Here is a 25,000-nt window from a genome sequence, read left to right on the forward strand (position 1 = left end):
ACTTGGACCAAAATACCAGGTTTCTGGACAGAATGCTGCATACCAGTTGTCTTGCTTGTGTTATTGGAAACCTTCTGGCGATCTGATATCATTGCTCCAAGGACCCTTGCAACCAAGGCTCATGTATTCCCACACTGAATACTCTGAGAGCCTCAGCTCTGTGAGGACTCTGAGGACTTTAGACCATTCTTACCACAGCATTGGAAAGGAGCTAAAAATGTCCTGAGTTGTTCCTAGTATAGTGCAGCATAGGGAACCTCCGAATATGGACAAACACATCGTTTTCCTGAGTTTTTAAACTCAGATTTAGAGTTTTTCTGCATTAAAAAGTTACTTTTCAGATTGTTTTGCATCCGTGAGAATCTTTCAAATGTTAAACTTTCATACTTAACTGGAAATAAGATTTGGGAGAATTTTAAGCTCTAGTGGTTACGATTCTTGAGAAATAACACATTCTCAGCACTGAGACATGATAATATCTGTTTTTCCCAGACTATTGTGTGTCCAGAATCTCCCAGTCCTTGATGCTTATTTGTAAGGACCCTCACTAAATAAGAGCAATCTTTCAGCTTCCATGGAACAAGATGTCTTTTTACAGCTGGGGAACTGAGGCCCGAGAGGAATGTCCTTTGCAATGTCATGGCTTCAGAACGCTCAGTGGAAAGCTTGGCAAGAAAGATCTTCATCTGATCTGACTCACAATGCCTTCCACTTACTCTTCCACCCACACTCCAAAAAGACTCCTCCTTCTCCTTAAGGAATAATGCTGGCAAAAGTTGTAAACAAAATGCTCTATCTTCTACTTTTTCCTTCTTCCATAGCTAATCTCTGGAGCTTTTTACTGGCTCCATATTCCCATCACTTCAATCCTGGGCACATGGAAAACCTTTCACTGTTCTAAGGGGGAAGAGCTGGGAGGAAGTTGCAACCACAATCTCCCTGTTAGAATGAAGAAACTCTGCCTTTTTCCTAGATCTTTTTGCCCTTTTCCCAGTTCTGAATTATGTTTTTCTGGGAAATTTGCTTTTGAGTGCAACTGGCAGCATTTTTTGCTGTCTGGTTCCTTTTCCAGGGTGAATCTCTGTGTACAGCCAGGCCCTCAGTCCTCAGTATCTAACAAGCCTGTCCTGAGCCAATGGTTTGTGCTCTCCTTCATTCAGTTCTGCAGCACTGATGTGCAGTCAGGTTAAGAAAGGTGAGAGTACAGTTTTGTAACACAAGCAGAGCACTTAAATGCAGGGTTCTTTTGTCTTTTTATTGTATTATAAAAATGTTCAAGTGAAGATACAATAAAAAAGAAGAGTGGCTTCATTAAAAGAGAAAAATAACTTTGTAAAATTGCTCCAAAATCTCTTTAAGATTCATCAAATGACCTGAAGGCAGAAGATTTAAAATAAATGTGAAAGTAGCTGAAATTCAGAAGTACTTCTAAGATACAGAGAGAAAAGTACTTCTATGCATTAAGAGAATAAAATATTAATTTTCTTTCCTGGAAAATGTGCTGTGGTTTAGTGTTCAGATAGTACCTGATCAGGACCAGCTGTTGGGTGATGCAGTGGCTTGGGCAAACAGCAACACATGAGCTGGGGCTCTGTGGAGATTCTGTGGCAATGAGACACCTCTGAGTCACTTCTCCTTGGCTAATCTCTTTTGGGGTTGGGATAAGAATTTTCCTTCTGATTTAAGTTAGAGCAATGACTAAAATGCCTTTCCTTCACCGTGCAATACTGGCTACTTCAGGCAGTGACAAGCTGGGATTCCCTCCGTCCTTCCCCACACGGAGCTTAGCCATTGGGTGGTGAAGATGTTGGAAGAACTGGCTTTCTTTCTCTGTGTGTTGATTTCCGTTTTGAAAGTGGCAGAACTCACAGGACTCATTGCTCTGGGTTTTGGTGCTTGGGTGTTGAACGCTTTGGGAGTTGTGATCGAAGTTCATGTGCAGCTGTTGGTACCTACCAGTGGAGTCAGAGGTCCCCTCAGTGTGTGCACCAATCGGATCTCCCTCCTTTAGCTTGCTGTTTGTTTTCATGGAACTTGTAGGAGTTTTTGAGTCCAGTTGCTGTTGCCAGGTTTAATTAACATTGCCTGCTGGGTATCCAAGTTATTAGGGGGAGTAAATGGTGGCAGTGAGGGATGCAAACGTTTGCGTAGTATGATCACACACAAGTCTTGTTTTCTTGTGTGTTCTTTTTCCTTTCTCTAAAGCCAAAATGTTTCTGAATCTGGCGTGAATTTCTGGAGAGTTGGCCCGAAACTTCAATTTCTTTGTCAAATTGACTATTAAAAGATTTTCTTGAAGTTCCATCCAGTAGCCTTGGTTACTCCTCAGTGTAGGCTGGTAAACAGTTTGGTGAAGAGTGGGTCTTTTTTATTCTGCCACTCAGGCATACAGCTCATTTTATAGTGTAATTCAAAGAGCCTTTCATGTCTCAGGATGGAGGCAAGGGTACCAGGACAGCAGGTATCCTAGGAGGAGGCTAAGTGTCAACTTCTGTGCCTCCTGCAATAATTTTTGATTTTATTATTATTTTGTTTATTCTGAAGAGGCATACGGTTGGACAGGATAGCAAGGATTTAGGGCAAAGAATGCATTGAATTAAAAAAAAATCTGCATCAAGATCACAAATGTATAGTGAAAACAAATCCTCCTTTGTTCTTTCTTATAATCTGTGAATTTAATGATATTAGATAGAATAAATGTGGATCCAATAAAAGCAAATACTACTTTTATTCAGTGTCTGGTAAGTCTGTTAAAGTCGTTGTCAAGGAAGGTTACCAAGACTAATATTGTAGCTGGATAGTTTAAAAGTGCTGAATAATTTTATGACCAATAACACTTCTAAGTCCTTAAGCTTCTTATGCTTCCAACTGCATATTGATTGCAAACTACCTTTCACTGCTCTTTTCTTCCTTTACATCAATGGCTACAGTTTGGCTTCAAGGTGCTTTCTGCAGTAAAGCACTAACTAGAGGCAGGATTTTCAAGATGAATTACTGAGAGCAGCTTGGTGGTTCCATAGCTCCTCTGCATTTTACATGCACAAAAATTTAGTTAGACTGAATTCTGTCCCACATGTAATAGTAACAGAGAGATAAGAAATTATTTTAAAATTCAGACATTTTAACATGGTTGGTTTGAGCTTCAGTGTTGTATCAAACATTGTAAAGCATCAGTCCAAGTAAGCTTCTCACCTGTAAAATACAGTCTTCTTCTGGACTACAACGGCAGTTTCATCTTGACCCAAGACAGACTTCCAGTTCTCCAAAACATGATTTGCAGCCTTTTTTGATATGAACTAAAAATGGAAGGTTTTTGTAATCCTTCTCACACAACCACTTCCAGGTGAAATCAGGGAGAGAAATGCACATTACCAAACTTCTCATTTTTATCAGCTTCTAAAAAGTTTAAATCCACCTGAAGACTTCCTCTTCAGTCAATATTAACTCTCTTCTTATTCAGTGTTAGGGGTACCAGACTTCTAAATTCTTCATGTCTTCCTAAATAGTCTTTTAAATGCATGGCGTTTGATTTTCCTATTGTAACATTGTCAATAGGGTTCTCATTTCCAGCCCTGAAGGCATGTGGTTGTATTTCCTCTAGTAGAAGTCTTGAAAAATTACATTCTAACTCTAAGATTGTGTGTTTTGTATTATTAATTTGAATCTTCTTTTTTTTTTTTTTTTTTTTTGAAGGGGGCAGCTTCTATGAGGGGAACAGCATGTACCTGTATTCTGTACAATTAGGACACTATTCTCTGTGATCTGCATTTGCCTCTTTCTCTCCTGCCCCTATAAACCAATCTACAACAGAGACAAAAATAAAAGAATCTCAGAAGGAGCAGAGATCCTTTAAAGTGTCTCAGGATGGGGTAAAACGAGGGTTCTTTTGCTGTGTAACCTGTCCCAGGCCAGATGGGATTTATCACAAATGAAGCTGAGGAAGACACATGTTAAAGAGGGTAAAACCTCTGACAGTAGAAGAGCTCAACAGCTATTCTAGACCCATTGTACTCATACGATATTGTGATTTTCACAGAAGGGTTCCTATGCGTATGTGTGTCTCTCACCTTTCTTTTCTGTTCAGAGTGCTAGAGGGAGAAGTAATTTGGCTGTTGCTTTGTGTGACTTACTGATTACACCCTTCAAAATTGGTCCATTTGTAAAGATTTACCATTGGTGTGCAATATTGTTACATCAGATATGTCCAGAAATGGCTGCAATCAATTACAGTCAGCTGAGATATAAAATTACCTGTGATTTTCAGTAAGTAATGTCAATTTCTGGAGGCTAGTAGGATTTTATTTTTCATGAAATTCCCATAATATTTATATTTTTTAGTGCTTTAGAAATTTTCAAGTTGCAGTTGCAGGCTTTGGTTAGACATATAGCATCACAGAAATTGGCTTGTTGCAATCAATTACACCCTGGTTTAAAAGTGCAGACAATCGAGAATGAAACAAAATATGATTTTGTCATGGTTGGCTTTCAACACAAGTAGGAAATAGTCACAGCAACTGACTTTGGAGTAATTGATGATATTTAGAAATGTTTGTCCTCTGTTTCTAAGAGGTTGGATTGGTTTGTGGTCATGGTGTTAACTGAGAAAAGGGTAACTTTGAAATGGATTGGACTTATGCTTAGCTCAGCTGTATTGGTTTATTACCTGAGGTGAATGAAGTGTTGTGCTGAGGTATCTAATTTTCTGTAAGGTATGCCAAGAACTTCTTAGATGGGGAAAAATTTTACTTTGTTACCATTTTATAGAGAATTCAATGAGCATTGCTTTTTCCAGGAATAGTTTAGGTTTAATGTCCAGGAGAATTTTTATTGTGTTTGTAAATATTCAATATGAAATAAAGTTAAAAAAAAACCCCAAACACCACAGGGGTGTATAGCAATACATAGGACTTTTCTTTGCAATTTATCACTGTTCTGATCTTATGATCTGCACTATTCAGTGGTGGGAACACCCATAAAACCTGGTGTTCTGTTGATCTAATTCATCTGCCCCCATTTCTTTCCCACCCTTGGCAAGCTCGTGCACACACGAGCTGACACGCTGAGGCAGCAGTCCTGGGAGAAGCTGCCACTGTGGTTCCAAAGTATCAGTGTAGTAAGTAAAATTCTTTGTTGCTGCCTTAAAGAGATGACAGTGTTTTAAATAATAAAATGACAATGCAAAGACTAGAGGGAAGAGCTGTCACAGCCTAATTGAAAGTTCGTTATGCTGCTTATACCATTATCGTAAAACTCTTTATCATGTGTCTGTAAATGTGCAAATTAAAAACCCAGAGGTAATTTTGTATTTTATCTGCATGTAAAAAGATTGCAAAATTATCATCTCTTTCATAGTTAAATAACTTTAACCTGTACGGTGACCTTTGAATATGCAAATAACATAGCTTTGTTGGGTGGAATACATTTTGTTAATTGTAACACGATAAGTGGAGAAAATCTGAAGAAAACAGGAATTCATTTTGAAGTAATCATAGTGGAAGGTTTATGTGATAAGGAAAAAGGAAACATTTTATATTTATGTGCAGGCTCAAAAGAATGATTGTCTACTGGTGTTCAAATCTGTGACTCTGCAGCTGTAATCAAAACCAGCAGGAGAATTTCTAACTTACATCACCAGCAGCAAACTTGGTGAATACATAATGCATGCCCAGAGACTTAAAGAATTTCAATAGGCTCTTAGGTAACAGGTTTTTTCTTTTTTTTTTTTCTTTTTTCTTTTTTTTTTTTTTGTTCTCGGTTTGTAAGACATCTTTGAAAAAACTTGATGCTGTGACCATGAAACCGAGTAATAATTAGACATTTTTCTGCAGGTCAGAATGATCGTTTTCACATAAAGAGAAGAGAGAATGTAATGAACACAAGGAGAAAATTAGTTGCTTTTAGGCATAACACAAGTTGGGTTAGAACAAATCTGTCTTGTCAAGGCAGGTGTGGTGCTGACATGTGACTGGGCTGTCTCCAGGCATGTGGCACATGGGCATTCTGAGTGACCATGTCTTCATCTGGTGATCTCTGAAGTGAGTTTGCATTTCATGTTATTCCTGGGACCTGACTAGAGACCAGTTTACCTCTCCAGAGGTCCACAGTAGGAGTCACAGGCTGCTACACGGCTGTAGCCATTTTGAAGGGCACCCACACACCACACACCATGCCACTCCCAGAAGCAGCAAAGTTTAAGCAAATTTCACCACTGATCTCAACAGGAACAGTTGCAAACTCTCCGTGTTATTTGTGGCTGACTTGCAAGGACAGGTTTGGAAAGAGCTGGTAATAAGGCCGGCAGAATACAAAGCTTTACTCAAGGGATGCTGGCTGGAAGGTGTGGGTGGTAGTCAAAGTAGAGGAAACCTGTGTTCCTGGGCACTTACTGCTGGAGCACATCCACTGGCAGAGTGGCTGTTCATGACTAGGCAGAGCAGACATCAGTATTACTGTAATAATGATGCTTTTTTAGGCAGCTTGAGCTCTGTTTGATTATATATAAGAAAGACTCAAATTCAAACTGTAAATCTGGGTGAAATATATTAATGTCTTTTTATAAGCATTTACTTGTTTTCATAATTTCCATATTAACAAATGTAAATTACAGTCAAGTCTTTCTTTCATCTCTCATTTTCTTTTCAGAGTGCATTTATTCTCATTGAGCTATACCGTGACCGATTCAGATTTGTTGCTTTGAGGCTGAACTGTTTGTTTTGCAATTCTGCTCTGGAAAATCAGAAGATAACCCTCTTTACTTTGTCTCTCTGGATCCTGTGAAAGTAACTCTTTCTCACATTAGATCTTTCTGATTACTGCTTACTCTGTAAGTTTTGACAGGAAGTTAGACAGACTTGGAATTAAGATTCCAAAGGGCTGCAAGCATGCTATGTTTTGACTACTGCATATGGATATTTTTAAAGGCTGAAAACGATGCTGTCAGTCAGAAATACATCATATTAGCAAAATATGGTTTCTCTGGCTAAAGTGTGAAGGGCTTTATCAAGTGGCAGGGACATTTTTAACAAGGAAAATCCCTAAAGACAGGGTTAGTCTAAGTGTCTCAAAAGAGCTGACAGTAATGTAAATAATTCTTGAGAATATTTTGCTGTAAATATTTTTTTATAACATTCATCTGCTCCACGCCATAAAGAGAAACCTCTTAGATTTTTATGTCCCAAGAAGTGCAATAAAGGTGTCGAAAAGTAGAGAAAATTGAATTCTGATATGTAGGCAAGTTATGGACCATTTGAAACAGTTTCATATTTGGACCTGCCCTGGTAATGTTTCTTGCAGGAACTTCAGTGCTGTCATCATGCAAGTCACAGCAGTTGAACTCTCTGTCATTTTTCCACAAACTCCTCCTTTGGGTTTTCATTCCAGGGTACAACAGTACTTCTGTTGTTATCTGGTTTTCGTAGGCATCCAGACCATAACAGTATCGTGAAGGACTTGGGGCAAATTCAGATGTGGGCCAGACTTTGTTGCTTTTATTCATGGAGTGCAACTACTCCTTGACATTAGTTCACAGCTGAAACCAATAGGAATTGCTTAGCTTACGTATTTCCTACTAAATTAAACCTCTTAGAAATTATGAAAATATCAAGGCCTTGAGGTTTTCCAGCACAGAACAGCTGGGGACAGCTTCTGGAACATCGTGGCTCTAATACACACTTTGGGGTTGTAGGGGTGAATACTGCTTTGCATGGGTCAGAAACATGCCAGAAAGGATCCTGTCTGCCTAACTGCATAGATGGTCACATTCAAGTGTCTGCAAGAGTTTGGGGCATTATTTAATTCACTGTTGCACTTCAGCATAGCCAGAGAGGGCCAAAGAACTTTACTGAAGAAGCACGATCCAGTTACCCATCCACTGCTTTACACAACCCTGGGAGTACAAGCAGAGTTGTCTGGGCAAGAGCAAGGTGCAGGGGTATCGTGTGTTCTGAACTAGGATCCTGCAGAGATCTGCCTCAGGAACCCTTCATGGAAATTTATTTGCTGTGCTAGAGGAAACTTTGTTAGATAAGTACCTCTGTGTCTTGTCTTGTATTTCGCTTCCTTGGCAAAAAAAGATGATTGCAGACATGATTGTGGTAGTGTTTGGATTACTGGTGATGAAAAAGAAATTCTGTGTACTTTTATTCATTTTTGTGTTGCAGAGATAGAAGACTGAAAAAGTTGGAAGCATGAGCAGCATCATAACATGTGCTTGCTACTTGATGCTGGGGAGTATGCACACACCAAAAACTCATTTGTAGCCTCATACTGATAAAAGACTTATCCCAACAGGAAATTCAAAGCCTGCAGTCTTCCAAATCTAAAAAATTTGAATTCACTGGTGTTTCTACCTGCTGATTCCTAGACATGTAAGAGGGAGAAAGTCAGCTGGGCCAGAATAGGAACTTGCCCTAAGAATGTGTGAAAAACTCAGTTGCCTACAGCAATGACTTGCTCTGAATTTCTACTAGCAATAGGAACATATCTGAGGAAATCTATTTATTACTGCTGTTCCTGAAATGGAGAAGAGCCAGTGAAGACAGAAATACAAGCAACAACTTCCCACACATTTTCCTGTTTTCACTGTTACTAAAGAATGCCAGACCTCCTTTCTGAGGATGATCATGGCTAATTTGGGCAGTATTCTCATCCACTGGAAAGGAAAAAAAGAGTGCCATCCTATGGGAAACCAGTCTTAACTCTTCACAGGAAATCCATTCCATCAGTGGGCTCATTTACCTTTTTACAATAGAAGAGGTACTTGTACCTCTGAAAATATGATGTTTTAATGTTTGCCATTATTAGGTATAAAAGTATAGTCATATACTAACAACTCTTGTGATAGAACTGAGAAGCAAACACATCCTTCTTATGCCAAAAGGCTAGATTAAAAATGGGAACAGATTATTACAGAAACTTAATAGAAAAAAATCCTTTCCACCACCATATGGTTGTGATATAACACAAAGTGTTTTCCTGCCAAGATATCACATTACAATGGCAGGCTGCCAGTAGCTTCTCTCTTCCTCACTGAAACAACAAAAATATCCAAAAAGAATTCTTTGGCTGAATCAGGCTGTTGCTTATAAACATATACTATTGGCTGGTACTCAATCTACATCTCAGTTTCTCTTGAGGCATCGTTTCACTGTACTTTATTCAGAAGAGTACTGGAAAACAGTTTATCCAGCTCAGATGCTCTAGGACGTTTCTTTCTGTTCCTGGCCTTAGAAAGCAGTGGTCTTGCATGGCTGAAGTCATCTGTCCTCATTGCTAGTCCCTGCTTAAACAAACTTTGAAGTTGGTGTGAATTTCAACCCATCCCACTCCTCTCTTTCCATCCACACTTATGCATGTGCAGCTTGAAGAGGTGTGAGGTCATTATTCCCCAGACACTTTGGCAAGGTTCATTTATTCAGTATGGCTCAGAAAAGTAAAAGCCTGCTGAGCTAGACCTTGTCTCTGGCATAACATGCATTTGTCACAGGATCTGTAGTTGCTTCCTAAGGCTGCTTTTTGTGGTTAATATATGTGGCATCAAATTGTACTTTCTGTGTGCTATAATGAGGAGGCTGGGAACTTTCTTTCTTGCTTAATACCTACAAGCAGAAAAAGCATAATTTTTTAATAACACAGCCTAAAGTAGTCACTTATATCCCCAGCATCAAAGTGCATGACTACCTGAGGATACTGCTTCCATCTCACAGTGGTGCTGATGTGTGTTCAGAAAACATTAGGTCCTTAAACAGTTGATATCTCTTCCTCTACCTGAACTACTTACCTCTAGGAAATGCACCTGGTAGACCTTCCCTGAAGTCTTTAATGAGGACATGGTTGTGTGTTCAGCCACAGGTCTGTGATAGGTATATAAACTATTACAGGTTTTTGGGTCTTTTCAAGGACATCTCTGATTTTCTACTTCTGAACTGTGTATATCTGTACTAAGTAAAATGCTGTTAGATGCAGTTACTTTGTGACCTGAAAGCACATTATCAGTACCTCAGGACATCTGACTTCCTTATTGTTCTCTCTGTCTTTATCTGCACCTTTGTTTCTGTGTAGTTCCCTGGAGATCACGGGAATATATCAAACCAAATAACTGTCCTTCAGGGGGAAAAGCCATATTTGCAAAATACTGAACAATTTGTCTTTTGGCAAAATTATTTCTTACTGCGTGTGCAAAGCTTGCTGAGCATAAGGGTCCTATTTTTCTTACCATCCTCACTTCCTAACCAGCGAGAAACTGAGTGCAGCTCAAACAGATGTTCAGCTTCATCTGCATTAGTCACAGGTCATTTCATTTTGTGTGGACAGACTACTGTGGTTAGCCACATTTAGATTTATGTGTATGCTGAATTGAGCTGCATTACATTGCATGGGGGTTATGTGCAAATGGTAGGGTGGTTGATGTAATCTCATGTTCTGGAATAAGTATCTTATCATGACACTTTGCTGTTTTTACTGATAACTGCATTGCTTTTTCATTCAGTTCACTTAGACGAAGACTGTTCACATGTTCTTTTTCTCAGACAACTAACATTGTTGGAAACCTTTGGAAAACAATCAATGAGTCACCCTTGATGCTGTGTGAAATCTTTGACAGTCGGCTTTAACATACAACGAGTGATACATGGGACGATAGATGGAGATGCCCATGGCTGTCAGCTCACCTGAGGAGTTACCATTTCTTGCTGTAAAGCATTTGAGGAAGGTGTAACCAGTATGAATGGCTGTAAGTAGCAACAGCTCTGTCATCCTGTCATACTCTGAGGTTTTTTCTATTTAGCATAGCTTGCTGTGCTTCACATTGGATCTTTCAGTTTTCTAACAGTGAACCAAGGGGTCCATGAGACTCCCACATTTGGCTGCCAGGGTCTCCCCAGGGTCCCTCCCTTTTGTCACCTGGGTCTGCAGATGAAGTTCTATGCTTGGAAATGGAGAAGATGCTGTTCCCATTGTGTACAGTCCTTCAACAAGTATTCATGCTGACATGCTTGTAACAGATTGGTAGATTGCTTGCTGGTAGATGCTCAGGAGAAGGAATAACACCACTTTTTTTATTTGGACTTGTAGTTTATCTAACGCTGGGAGCCCAGGCCTTGACTTGGTCTTCTATAATAGCACTGGCTGTCACATTAAAGACTGGGGATGTTAGACCGAGTGCTAAATCTTGGTTCAGTACACTGCAAGACAAAGAGATTTTGTTAGATTAACAAAGTAAGTGACAGATCCATTTCTGGGAACTCTAATGAAGAAATTGAGCAAAGAATTTGTAGCCTCCAAATGAGGAGTGGTCTGTTTGCAGAGATGAATAAAGATAGTTGTACGATCAAACTCCATCCAAACCAGAGAAGTTGGAGGCTGAGTCACACAACAACCTGTCCTTTATATAATTAATGGCTGCCAGAAATGATTATTGATCTTCAGGGAAACTCATGTTTACCTAAACATAAGGGGCTGCTTCATATGTTGTTGTAGGTGTAGGGCAGCATATATAGGAAACTGGCCACTACTGACTACTCTGGAACTATGGTCTGACAGACAGGGAGGATTTTAGAAGAGCCTGACTACACAACTGTGTCTGTGCTCTTCATATCTGGCCTCTATTGTCTTTCTCTCACTGTGGCTGAAAATATGAATATATACAAATAGAAAATTAGATTAATCACTTAGTATTCAGGCAAGCTATGAAGCCCTAAAGAAGTTTATATCCTGTAAAAATTGGCAGAGAAAAATGGGGGCCGTAAGTCACTTTCAAAAAAAAATTCGCTTAAGTCTCTAAAATTGTGATTTAATGCAATTTTTTCTTGTTCTGCCCATAAGCCAACCTGACAGTGGTAGTTAATCACCCTTTTTCCAGATATATTTGAATGTGGTCAGAGCCCAAAGGGGATGAGGCCAAAGAGATCTGCATTGTCATTACCATCCAGGATCCCAATCCTCTTTGCTATTAAGGGAATACAGAGAAGTGGGGAAAGCAGTGGAAAACTGACAGAGGTGCTGTTTTCTACTTGGGGAAAGGATCCATCTCTCTTTGGTCAGTTCTCTGCTCCATTTTCTCATCAGTATCTCATAGCCTCTTGTTTCAGTGGCAAGCAGCTATTTTGGATAGACTTATTCCACTTAAACCAGAAAGGAATCCTGCTACTGCAGTTTGTCCTTCCTGGCACTCTTTCCAAGTTCAGGCAAATCTGAAGAGCTTTCTGCTATTTTGTTCTATGTAGTGCATTGGACAGAGATAGCCTTGGATAATCCTCCTGTCATATTGTGGAAATCAGCAACAGAGAAAAGAGAGCTTCAAGTCAGTAATGATCCAAAATGCAAGCCTCGTTGTTCAGCTGTTAAGTATAGAAACAGTTTCCTGATCTGGCTCCTTCCAATTAGGTTACATGAGTTGTCATTCATCAGGCAGTCAGGCAACACAGCTGACTTCGTGCAGCAACACATTGTGCCTCCCTTTCCCCTGCCTCTGCTGCTTAGTCTTCTGCTGAATTGGATCAAGGAACTGCTAAATGCTATGAGGTGAGGCCCAGGAGGAGCAAGAAGGAAGGGAGGGGCTAATGAATAGGCATTTGGGAGAGTGAAAGCTCTTCCCGTTGCAGGCATCTTCCCGATGGAAATGGACTGCCCTGACACAGTAAGAACGTTTTCTGTTCCCCTGTGTTGGTAATGAAAGTTGTGAATTCAGAAGCTGGTTATTTTGTAAAGTTTTTGTAAAGTCTTTGGTCAGGGCAGACTCCAAACTATGTTAATCATAACATGTATAGTCCCATAGTAAAGAGAAGGAAAGACTAAGAAGTAGTTTGCCATTTGCTAAGTTGGCTACTTTAGGAGGTCTTTAGAGGACAATTGAAAGCAAGAGTATGATAAGTAGGACTGATGAATCTCACCTGTCTTTTGGAACACTGAAGGTGTGTGGTGTGAAGAGGTGTATGTTACTGCATGGTTGTGCAAAACTGTGCTGAAGTTGTTACAGGAATCATTCCATTACAGTAACCCTGGGGTTAACCAAGATCTCTGCTGCCACTATGACTCAGTAAAGGACATTTTTTCTCTTTTTTTTTTTTTTCTTATCTGTTTTCTTTTTAAAATACTTGTAGAGGAGAAGATCCTACTTTCCATTGAACTGTTAAAGGTGACTCATTCTAGCATAAATCTTTTCATGCTCTAATTTGAGCAAAACGTTTTACATTGTCTTTGCTTCTGCTTAGACCTGTGATCTTGCAAGGTACTTATGATAGCTGTTTAGTTAACTCCTCACCAGACAGGGAAAGTGTGGCTTATGTGTTGTGGGGTTGGCTTGTTAGTTATTTGTTTGGTTTTCTCCTTAAGAGTGAGAGGGCTGCATAAATCTCTGGTAAGGAAGTAGTGCAAGCGGAAGCAATTGTTTCTGATGACAATAAAATAACCAGCAAAGAGTCTGAAGTCCATAAATAGGACACTACACAATAGAAATTAGATAATGGGAGGCCAGAGTGTACAAAATACTGACAATGGAGAGCTCATGGTGGTTTATAACCACAGGACATGTTTTATACGCTATCTTGGTTAAACTATACTGGAAATCCAAGAGATGCTGACATGCCTCAGATTTCTTTTTTTTAAAGACCCAAACATTCTATGGGGAAAATACTGTTTTTTCATGCTTCCAGGGTAATTTCTAATTTCTAGTAGGCAGCAGTTCTCTCAGTGCAGTACAATGAAGTTGCTCTTCTAAAACGGTTTGGTTATCATGTGATGTGAATAGTTGGTGCTGTTGCACATCTGTTGAAACCACAGTGACAGGCTCCTTAAATAGCAAAATGGAAATTTGCTGAAGTTCATTACTGGAAACACTTCCATGGAAAAGCCACTTCTCAAGAAGTAGCCTAGATGTGTTGTCAGTTCCTGTTGTGTTTCCTTACAAGCCACATTTTTTTCCATTTTCACTACTTTAAAGAGAGCCTTGGCTGCCGAGCTAACTAAAAGGACAACTTGCTGTAAAAAAGTTCTGTCTAGGATGAGTGGCATGGAGGTAGACACAGAAACATTTGGTGCAAATTAAAATGTGATCAGCTAACAATGTTTTTCAAAGGAGGTGTCAGACTTGCCCTGGTCACCTGATTCAAGTTATGATGCTTGATGTAAGCTATTCCATCTACAAGAATAGACCTTTAAAACACAAGCCCTAAGGTTTTTCTGGATGAAATAATAAAATCTTCCCTTCTATATTCGTGCTTATTCTAAAAGAATATTATTTCCTATAACCAGCTAATGAGGTGAAGGGAAAGACTAATTTCTGAACTATGATGTTGGTAGCTGTGTTATGTGGTATTTTCTGAGGAATTGCTCTGTGGCTTTAAGGATCTCAGTAAACCTCTGAGAGGTGAGAATAAAGACTTTTCCAAGTCTAATTTTATGATGTTGACTGTCTCTGGGCCCGTCTACTTGTGTTTCATGCCCTCTTTCTACAGTGGAAAAATTGATGTGGCTGGTCTATTTTAATAAGGAAATGGACTTGAAATCATCTGATGGGTGTGCTGTTGAGGTAACACAGTCAGGAGAAAACAAAGAGCCCTTTCAAACACCCTTCTTGTCCAATTGTGAGTCCTTTCAAAAGTCCTAGAAAACTGTATCCAGACATAATCTTAATTTCAAGTGGCTAAAGGTTGGCTTCTGTGGTACATAAGCTGCAGGCAGAGTGTGAAGGTTGAATGTCTTCTCCAAGAGCAGCCCTGCCTCTTAGTATGCTCCTTCATGATGATGAGTGTAGGGTAAGCTTGCTAGGCAGACCTTCTAATTTAAGTTTTTCCTTTGTGCAATGTTAGATCTTTGGATTTCTGTCTGCATGATTATACATTACCTCAGTGTTTGCTCGGCCTGTGATATACCACTATCACTTAACTTCCCAACTTTCACAAGATTTACCCCAGTTTATTGTCTTTTGATGTAAGGTCTCTATTTAATTCTTCTCAGATTTCAAAGGCATTGTCCCACTTCAAAGATCTCTTTTGAACCTATATGATATTGTGGGTTATACTTATTGCTTCTTTTAATTATATTAGACCTGTGAGGTTTTGGGGGCATATCTTTGCTACTACAGCGAGTCCCAGAGCCTTCTTATGTAGGAACAAGTGTTCCTCTATAATGTAACTTTAGAGTCAGGAATATTTTATGAATGAAAACACGGTTGTATCTGAATCCTATGGGAAAGGACCCAATACTTTAGTCACATTAACTTTCAATTCTCAGCACTGCTCATTTGGAAAAAAGGTGTCAAAATCTAAACATCTGTTGGGTGCATGTATTTATCAGAAATAGGCACACTTGTAACTTCACCATGTGCGTGTATGGACTATGGGAGAAGTTAATGAGTGTTTCAAAGTGTCCTTAGGCCCCTGCATTTTGTGTGTCCCTTTTTTTCTCATCTGAAGTTGTCCACATGTTAATTCACCCAGGCTTCTTTTCCAAAAATCTTTTTTGCTACCATCATCGGTCCGTCTTCAGCAGTTGTGGTGAGCTTTAATTTGTCTCTGTGTGCAGCCATGGCATTTCTCCCTGTCAGACCTCTCAAAGGGAACTGCCCATGTCTGTAGTGTTTAGGTTTCTCCTCAGCATTTGCCACTTCCCATTTGTTCTAATATCTGAAAAATTATAATATTTCGAAAAGAGGTGTAGGGGAAAAAACCCAACTTCTAAACATAACGTGATGGAGTTGCGATAAATATTTTATGGGAGGCATATGTACTTTCTCTGTGTATTTCATAAAGATGATTGTGATCAATTATTTTCAAAACCTTTGAAAGAGCCCTGCACTTTTATTGTAGCATTCTGTATCTTGAGAGTGAAGTTTTATGCTTGTTCTCTGTATGTGTAAGTGTCAGCAGTCCCCACAGGGTTGTGGAGTATTATGCTGGAAGGGATTATATCCACTGTAATCAGCCCTGGATACTGCAGTGTATCACCATCCTTTGAAATCAATATTAGTATAAACTGATGGTGATATAAGGGAGACCACTCTCTAGCCCCATTAGTTTTCACTTTGAGGAAGATAATCAAAAGGACATGCAGTACTGAAATCTTAGTTTCATTATATATGATTTCAAATAAAGACCTGAAAAAATTGCTGCTTGATTTGTTTGAATGCTTGTGGATTGTTCTCACCTGGCATCTATTAGTGTCACTTAAGAATTCCCAAGCTGTCCTTTATAACCACCACTATATTTTAACTCATTTTTTCCTTCTCGCCTTTCTCAAGCCTACACATTGTACTGTAACACTGTAAAAGGTGCAAAAATTTACATAACAGAGTGGCAAGTGTATTTGTCCTTCTAGAACATACTCTACTGCAGCACAAGTACCTTGTAGTGTAGAAATTGCCATAGTAACTCCTCATTTCTTATTGATTAGATAGATAAAAATTCTCATAATATACAAGCAATGTAACTTGCTGGCATATGGCTTCAGGCTACCCCTGTGGCAAATCTTACTTATGCATTCTCTCCTTTTTCTGCATGTAAGAGGTTTTTTAATTAATTAGTATTCCTTGGATTAGACCACAACATAATCTTTTCTTTCCTGCCACAATGGAGCTTAAATTTCAAGTTAGACCTGATATGCAGCTCATAAGGCAGAATATTAACTTGTATTGGTTTGTTACTGGATTAGAACAACTAGATTTCACCTCAATGTAAAGTCTGGAAGGAGAAGGAAAGAAGAATGTTCTCTTCCCTCACTCAGGGAGAAGGCTAACCACTTCAGAGCTGACCTCTCATGAGTAAAAGAGTATTCTAGTTTGGCAGCTGTGATAAATATTTTTGGAAGGTGCTTTTAGAACGTTCTAATTGGTTGCCTGAGAAAATGAGTCCTGTTTTTGTGTTTCTCTTGTAACAATGTAGACACAGCACTGATCTTCAGCAGAGCCGTTGTGAATGCTGACTGAGGCAGGATTAGGGCTGCAGTGAGTTATAGTGTCTGACAGCTGTCTCGGTTCATGTACTGCCATTGCTGAGTGTACTATTGTCTCTTGCAATCCTGAAAGATGCTCCAACAAGGCTTCCACCAAGTTTGTTGTGAAAGACAAGCTTTTTGTGAATTCTATCAGGGGACTGAAATTGTGAAGCACTTAGGCAGGATGTCAGGTAAAATTAGGCCCAACACGTTCTTCAAATGTGAAGCATCAGTTTATTCAGAATAATATCAAATGAAGGAACAGCAACACTCAACCAGTTTTTTACACTATAGATCTCTTCTACACTACTAGAGTAGTGTAGAATACTCTAACACTATTCTGGAGTCTTTTGAGAGGCCAGGGTGTTAGTTGTGATTGTACCCATTCTGTATGATTATTTCAGGACTACTGTTAGTTAGAAATACAAGAGACTGAAGATTTTAGAGCGATTTTTAGTTCAGCTCTTCCAAGCCGCTATTACGGATGATACTCATGCAGACCTGCTTTGCTTGGCTTGGAGGCCTTTCTCACCTCCCAGAGTTAGAAGTGCTGGGTTAGCTCATAACTTTTATATTGTACCACCCTTCAACTCTTGTTGTCTGACAACAGCTGCAGCCTGACAGTCTCATTTCAAACTTTGTATGACCTTATGGCAGTTTGAAAGAGATATTATTAATCCATAGGCCTTCAGGAAATGATGCTGCTGTTTCAATAAGCTAGACCTTCACAGACAGACTACCCAGGAAAAGATTCTTCTCCCTGTAGTAGGTTACAAACAAATGGAGGAAACTCTTTGGCAGCTGTAGATAGCTTTCATCTCTAACAGGAAGAGGTAGGCTTGGCTCTTCTTAATCTTTGGCCTGAATTCTTGTGTGCTTTCGTAAAGATTTTCACAGGCAGCAGTGGGAAGTGCAGTGTTTAGCATCTTTTGTCTGTGTGCTGAGATCTGGAAGGCGGGCCCAGAAAAGAGGCAGAAATGTGGATGAGGAAAGAAGGGGCAGTATGAGCAGATGAGGTGAGGGTTTGGGTTGACAAACAAAGTTTTTTACAGTTACTTTGCTTTCACTCCTACCCCTTTTACCCAACCAGAAGGGAAAAGACATGATCCAAATAAACCCAAATTAGGGAAAGTTTGCACAGAGCATTTTAGAGTCACCTTCAAGACAGACTTGGAATCACTGGAATTCCTGTCCTAGCAGCTTGCTGGAGACCATTGGAGAGAGCTGGCTGTCAAGAACTCTTGCTGTGCTGGCTCTGAAGGGCCAGGGAAGGCTTTCAGAAAACACAGCTCACGTGTGGTTCTCTCAATCATCAGTACCTGTTCCGTTAGGGGTCTGTACTGCTGTATTTTTCTGCTGGTGCAATGAACAATCTTGGGCAAACATCTTTGCTACTTCTGCCACTGTGACCCATTTTTATTGCCTCACCGTTGCAGATTAGGAATAGTCTGTTTTCTTTCTTCTCACAAGGAAGGAAAGACTTCCTCATTAAACAGTGTGAAAAAAAGGGGAGAACTGAACCCTGAGATAGAGGGCCAAGGACTCTCCAACCTACTGATTTCAAGGCTTGCCTATTTTCTATTGACACAGAACCAGAGAAACAGTTTTATATGCTGGTGTCCTGTTCTAATGCTCTTCTAAAAAAATTTGGGTTTGAGGGGAAAGTAGTGATTGAATAAATTTCATTCAACTGAGGAAATCTGCATGGAAACAATATATTCCAGGGTACTTACAACAATTTTTTAAAAAAATCACTATATTGTTCGGAGTATGGTATGCTTCATATTTAGAGCTCTAAGTTTCAAGATATTTGTAGTGTTTAGGTATTTCTGTAAGTGTTTTAGAGACATCTGCAGAATGTTATTATCAGCAATCTCGCAGATCGTAACAGAAATAAAAGCTGTATGTCTTGGGCATTGCCAGGTGTGTGTAGATATCTAAATGAATGTACATATTTGTGTGTGTAAAGTGCCTCCTGTGTGCAGATATTAAACACATCCTCCGTGGGATTGCACTGTGCATACTTGGAGGCAAAGGTTCTGCATAAAGAACATATCCAGAAGTGAGTGGAATTAACTGCAGTTGCTGTGGGTTTTCAAAGCAGTGGCTGCAGTCAGAATCTGGCCTAAGTAATTAACTTACGAAGCATGGAAAGGAAAAGCAGCATGTGGAAGATATAATTAATGGGAACATATAACAGTCAGCTCTCACATAATAAATTGGCAGCTATGCCTGAGGTAACTGCCTTTTATTTGCAAAGTGCAGTTGGAATTTTTTAAAAGTAATTGCACATTTTCTTCCATTTCCACATGGTCACAGAGAAACTAGTACAGTACAAATACCAACAAGAATGCAATAAAATCATCGCTGTTGTTTGTTGTTTTTCCTGCTCAGGGCTATGATCTTATTTGAGCCAATGTCCGAAGGAAAGGAGGAATACATTTTAGCTCAGGAAAAACAAGTAGTAAAACATTTTAGTGAGGTTTAATATGGAATAATCTAAAAGGACAAGGCAGGAACAACCAGAATAAATAACAGTAAATGGCTAGATATCTATTTGCAGAACAGATTTAGTAATGTAATTCTTCTGACTCAAGTAAATAATGGTTAAGATAAATGTTCTGAAATTCTTCCATTTTGAAGGCTTGAATTTTCCCCATCTGAAAGTTTACTGCAGCTTTTTCTGCACAGCAAGTGTGACATCCTTGGGTGCACCACAGATGCTGTTAGGTCTGCAAGGGAACCCATTCTTCCACTTGCCTAGTGCAGAGCTCTGGAAGGCAGTGGGATGGCACAGGGGCTCTCAAACAGCCTCCTGCTCAGAACATTTGCAACAGGAGGGTGAGGAGGGCTTGCAACTGCTTGCTGCTCTGCCCAGAACATACAAGCTACTAGACCTCATAATTGCCATTCCCAGGCTTCTCAGGGAACTAGAGGGAACAGTGTGTCATTCCTGCTGCTGCCTGGCATGTGTGATTTCCCTCTGCACAGAGGTGGGGGGTGGTCTACCCACCGTCGAAGTGCTTGCTTTGTCAGTTTGGGTTTTCTTTTGGTTCTCAGCAATCTGATTGCCATCACTGTAATAGTGGGGAGGAAAAGGGGAGAACAGATCCTATTGTAAGCAGGAAGGAGGATCTAGCCTATTTTGTCTGTGAATGAATGGGAATGGGCTTTAGTAGTAACCACCCCACACTGGAGTGAGTTCTTCTCACCATAAATCTGATTAGAAGCTTTACTGCTGTTTAAAATTGAACAGACTGAAGACCAGGAAATAGAGTTCTCTGTAAAATATTCCTGCTGTAACCAGTCTCTGTACTGCTGACCCCAGGGGATCTTGCATTTGCTGCAGGCTGAGCCTGGTAGGCAGTTTGTTGCTGAACTAAGCCTTTAAATAGACAGCAAGTTTAAAAAAGAACATCCTGCAATTTTTGTGCTGATGAATTTAGAATGATGTTCTAGCAAGCTCTGTACACTCCAAATTAATTAGCAGTGATCCTTTTAACAGGATAATTACTATATCAGCAAGTGGTAAACTCAAAATGAATGTGAGTACTCCCAGCTTGCATCCACAAGGAAGAGCTGTATTGCAGTTCTACCAACTGATTCTAAATTCATCTCAGTGTGAAAGGTTTTAGACAGCACAGCTCATCATCAGAACTGTCACATTTTACCTCTAGACTCGAATTAAAATCCTTAATGAAGTTGCATTCCACTCTCCATATGTCTACAACACAACACCATAGCTAAATAATGATAGGCTTTTTAAAATTTCTGCTGAAAAAAGGCCTAAAATAAGAGGAGGAGGTATTGCACATTATTACTATTGTATGAATGGTAGAAAGGGCTATGAATTACATGAGACTTCCTTCTTTATGGCTATGCATTTTCTTCTTTCTTAATGGAAGAGTCTGATCCTGCATAAAACAGTAAGAACTCACAAGCATAAACACATATTCACATCTTTGGGGTTTTGGAATTTTTAAATAGGTTCACCTTTAAATGTGTCATTGCTTCTCAGGCTGTAGATAAATAAGTCTATAACTGCTGCAAGGGTGGCAGAAATACTTTTATTCATTCCTGAAACCAGATTCTGGTTATAGATAGCTGAGGCTTTAGAAAACAGTGTTTAATTGGGCATTTTTCATAAGGGAAATTACCTTAATTAGGTCACTTTATATGCTTTTCTGCTCTCTCTCAGAATGGATGCAGAAATTTTTAAAAGCACCTGTCACTTTGTGTGAGAAATTAATTTTTAGGTGGACTTTCAAAAATCACTTCTCTTACTTCCAGCTTCTATAAACCAAGTCCAGCAAAGTCAATAGCCTTACACTGATCTCAAGTGTGCACTTGGGAGAAATTGGAACATATGTTGTTCCAAAGTAGTAAATCAGAAATTAGTAGCCATTTCTTAAAATGGGTCTTGACACTCACCAGACCAGGCAATCTTTCAAGTTATTTCATGGGACCTTGCGGTGCTTTATGAAATGTGAAGTAGGTGCCTGAATCCTTTTGCTTAGATTGTCTTGTCAAACTTGAGAAGCAGTGCCCTCTTCTTTCTAGTGAGATTGCATACCCAGGTCTGGCCACTTTTAAAAAAATCATATAAAATGGAGATATTTTAAAAACTTGTCTCACCTGTACGAACAGTGAAATCAAGTATACAAATACTGTGGTGAGGTTTTGTGCGTGTGTGTTCCAACTGTGCGTGTGTTCTAACTGGTAGAATAGAAAGGCAAGTAACTCTGTAGAAAATGCCTGTAGCAAATGCAGTTGTCTCCTAATGATCCATAAGGCTGCTTTTGGTTTTCTTTTAAGGCTTAGGTTATTGAGACCATGCAGGTTGTAAGAGTCTTTCATATGCAGTTTCATGGTGTTGCATAGTTCTTAACTGAATCCAGCTAAGGATGAGGTAACACCTGAAGAAGGTTTTCTTAAATTTATGGAATGAACAATGTTCAGATGTCACGGTAACAGCAGACATCCGTCATCCCTCTTCACTTGCACAGTTGTTGCTGCTGAAGTTGCTCCCATACACAGTGAACGTACTGTTCATCACACTGGAGTTATAGCCCAACCATTCAAGTAGGGCTAAATGCTTTTGTACTTCCCATATGGATAGGTTTGTCTGTCTATCTGAATACATGCAAGTACATAGGTTAGCACAGTGCCACCAATGGTAATAACCAGTTTTGTTAGTGTACCCAACCTTTCTTGGTGCAACCTTTCTACTACAAACTATGGCTACAAAATCCTGTGGATAATAATACTATGGAACTAGTCAAAAACCCAACATACAAACAGATTAAAAAGGAAGTCCCATTCCTATGAATTTGCTTGAGAAATTTCCTCTGCAGTTTAGAAGAAATTAATGTTCTCTTGGTGGAAAAGATGACTTAGGCAGTCAAGGTGTGTTTCATCATAGAAACAGGCGAAGCCCTTCTGAAGAAGCTGTGGGAAATGCAACCTCTTTCAAGTCAGTAACTGCTCAGTGATCTTCTGATGGAGTTTGGGATTCCTCTTTTGGAGGAAAAGCAACCAACTCTTTCACTTCATGGTCGTGGTGACTGGTAGCATGAGCACGAGCCTCGTAAGGCTCACATGGGCAGCAGCAGACCTCTCCTTTCCTGCTCTTCTGCAGGATGGTGGCGCGGAAGTCAAACATTATCACTGCCAAGCGATACAACTGTAGAGTCACGACCAAGACATTCTTAGCTGTAAAAAATACCAGCATCTGATTGAATATTCTGAAGTGGCCCATGAGGATTGAACGCACAATGAAGAAGGGACCGTCCTGTATGAACAGGCTGACCCAGATGTTCCACAGTTCCGCGCTGTACCTGCACAGCAGCAGGCTGGGGATCCGCCTGGCCGACGCACTTGGCTTGCAGCCAATATGCTGTACTGGAAGCAAAACAGTTATGTTAAAACAACTTGGTGAAGCAGAGCCAGGGTTGGTTTAAAGGGCACATGTAAAACAGGTTGCCCTGGATTATAAATGCATTAAACGGTGAACTGTGCAACGTACAGCACATCCACTTTCTGGGATTTGTTTCAGCAAAACACACTCAACTCATGTGAGGCACTTATGTGGTCCAGCAATCAGGACCAGAAACCACTTCCCCTTTTCTATCCCACAAAGATAGACTTGAGCCACAGTTACTTGTTCTTACTTTTCTGGGTATCAATTGCACACAACTGCTGGAACTTGCATGAGTGGGTTCCCCTTGGCTGTAAAGCCGGTGGTGAGCTCAAATGCTCTCTGTGTTGTGGTGCCTAGAGAAGGACCATCAGAAGGGTTTGTATGGGGTGATTGTGGCTGTCTCCTGCAAAAATGCATGTAGCTTAACTAACCTGTCTCTCAAACAGAGAGATTTCGTTAGTTTAAAAAAACATCACTACTTGTGATGCAGTAACAGCCACCAAGCATTTCAGCTTGCCAAAAGAATTCTATTGTTTGAGTCATTGCTGGGGAGGGGGAAAACCAGATGAGACTCAAATGGAAAATGAGCTGTAGAATGTAGAAATTTGCTGAATCCATTAGGCAAGACTTCAGCAGCAGCTAATTTTTTAATATGTTTTTGTGCCATTGCTGTTTAATAGTCCTAACTGCATTGCTGTAGTCTAATCATAAGTGCCTAAAAATTTCTTTTACGTCATCTTGGATGTGTGAGTAAACACTCTGATGCTTGAATAAAAAGTACTATCTGTGCAACTGTATAGAAGTGCCTAAAATAAGCTGTACCCATAATAATTTCAGGAAAAAGTATGTTCAATAACTTAATTTCTAACTGATAAATGTAATTAAACAAGCAGAAAAGCAACAGCACAGATTGTTTAAGTGCTGTTTGAATTTATCTGGATGGTGGTGATGTGTATGGGATGTTTTTTCGTTGGTTGGTTACGTTTTTTTTAAACCTGAGTGCTGTGCATCTGTAACAGAATGTATTTTAACAGTAACTGGAAATTAGCTGTGATAAATCTGAAGTGTGATTGCATCAGATTTTTCAGGAGGCGAGCTGCTGAGCTGAAATGCTGAAGTATTTTCATAACTTCACTGTTGAAAACAAAGCCTAGCACTGCCCATGAAGAAAAGGCTAGTGAATAAAATAACAACATAAAATAGTCAATTTGACCTATGGTTTTAGTTAGGTGTCAACCTAGTAACCAATGTTGTATAAGATGCTAGTGAGGATAAGTATCTTTGGACAACTATAGCTGTATTGCAAACTTAAAGTGACTGGAGGCCAAAATGGTTGAACAGATGCAGGTTCAGACAGATTTCATTGCTCTTCTTGGTCATTGCAAAGCCCATTCTGCCCAGGGACAAATACCACCCTGAGCTGGCTGAATAGCTGAGCCTTTTGGATTGAGGTAAGGGTGTACAATCCCAGCATCATATGGTCCTTTAGGTTTCCTGTGAATTGGTAACTTCTCCTGTGATAATGTCCTCAGTGCTGTTGGCTGTGCTGTTCTCTGTGGTTAATGATTGCCTGCCTGTCCTTAGGGTCTAGTAAGCTACCCACATTCAAGACATAATATAATAGACCAGATCTAACTTGAGAGCTCACATGGTGAAGTTTAAGGCAGTAACAGGCAACTGGAGCAATACAATGTTGCAACTCTTTTTCTTCTTTTTCTGAAAGTAGAGATTTCTATCAGGGAGATCAGAGGTTACCCAGAAACAAGCGTTTCCTTAAAAGAAACCACAATGGGCTTTCTTCAAAAGCTGTCGTTGTCATATAAATTGCTCTCCCCCAGAAGTCCTTGGTGTAGCCTGTAGTGTGTGCACAGCCACAAGACGTGCCAGCAAAAACTTAAGAGCATTTTTTCTCTTTTCTTGTCTACGTGCAAGTACTAACCTGCGAGATCAAGTGGAAACTGTAACATACTCCAGGTCCATACAGCAAGAATTGCATTTATGAGAGCGTAATTCTTCCTGTGGGAGGGGAAAAAAAATGATAACAATAAAGATGCAGTTTCCTTATGTGATAACAAAAATGTTTCCTGTTGTGTTTGGAATGTCACTTAAAGGGTGTTTGAGTGAAAGAGCCATTTATTAATGCATGCTCTTGAG

General features: G+C 39.7%; 1 protein-coding gene across 3 annotated transcripts in view; it reads right to left on the reverse strand.

Annotated features, from left to right (window-relative positions):
- The window catches only part of TMEM26 (transmembrane protein 26), a 386,732-nt gene that overhangs the window by 350,958 nt on the left and 10,774 nt on the right, over positions 1 to 25,000 (reverse strand). Inside the window, exons 5-6 of one of the 3 annotated variants that reach the window (XR_007632201.1) lie at positions 24,786 to 24,862; positions 20,181 to 22,827 (exon numbers count right to left, since the gene is read on the reverse strand). Coding sequence is in view for 2 of the 3 variants with exons in the window: in XM_050340787.1 (XP_050196744.1) it covers positions 22,412 to 22,827; positions 24,786 to 24,862 (493 nt within the window). In the remaining variant the exon portion in view is untranslated. Of the gene's footprint in view, positions 1 to 18,503; positions 22,828 to 24,785; positions 24,863 to 25,000 lie in introns of those variants that run through there. The other 2 variants (XM_050340788.1, XM_050340787.1) reach the window with 2 other exon arrangements.

The sequence above is a fragment of the Myiozetetes cayanensis genome, unplaced genomic scaffold (genome assembly GCF_022539395.1).
Source record: "Myiozetetes cayanensis isolate MyiCay16 unplaced genomic scaffold, myiCay2020 scf10, whole genome shotgun sequence".
Classification (NCBI taxonomy): domain Eukaryota; kingdom Metazoa; phylum Chordata; class Aves; order Passeriformes; family Tyrannidae; genus Myiozetetes; species Myiozetetes cayanensis.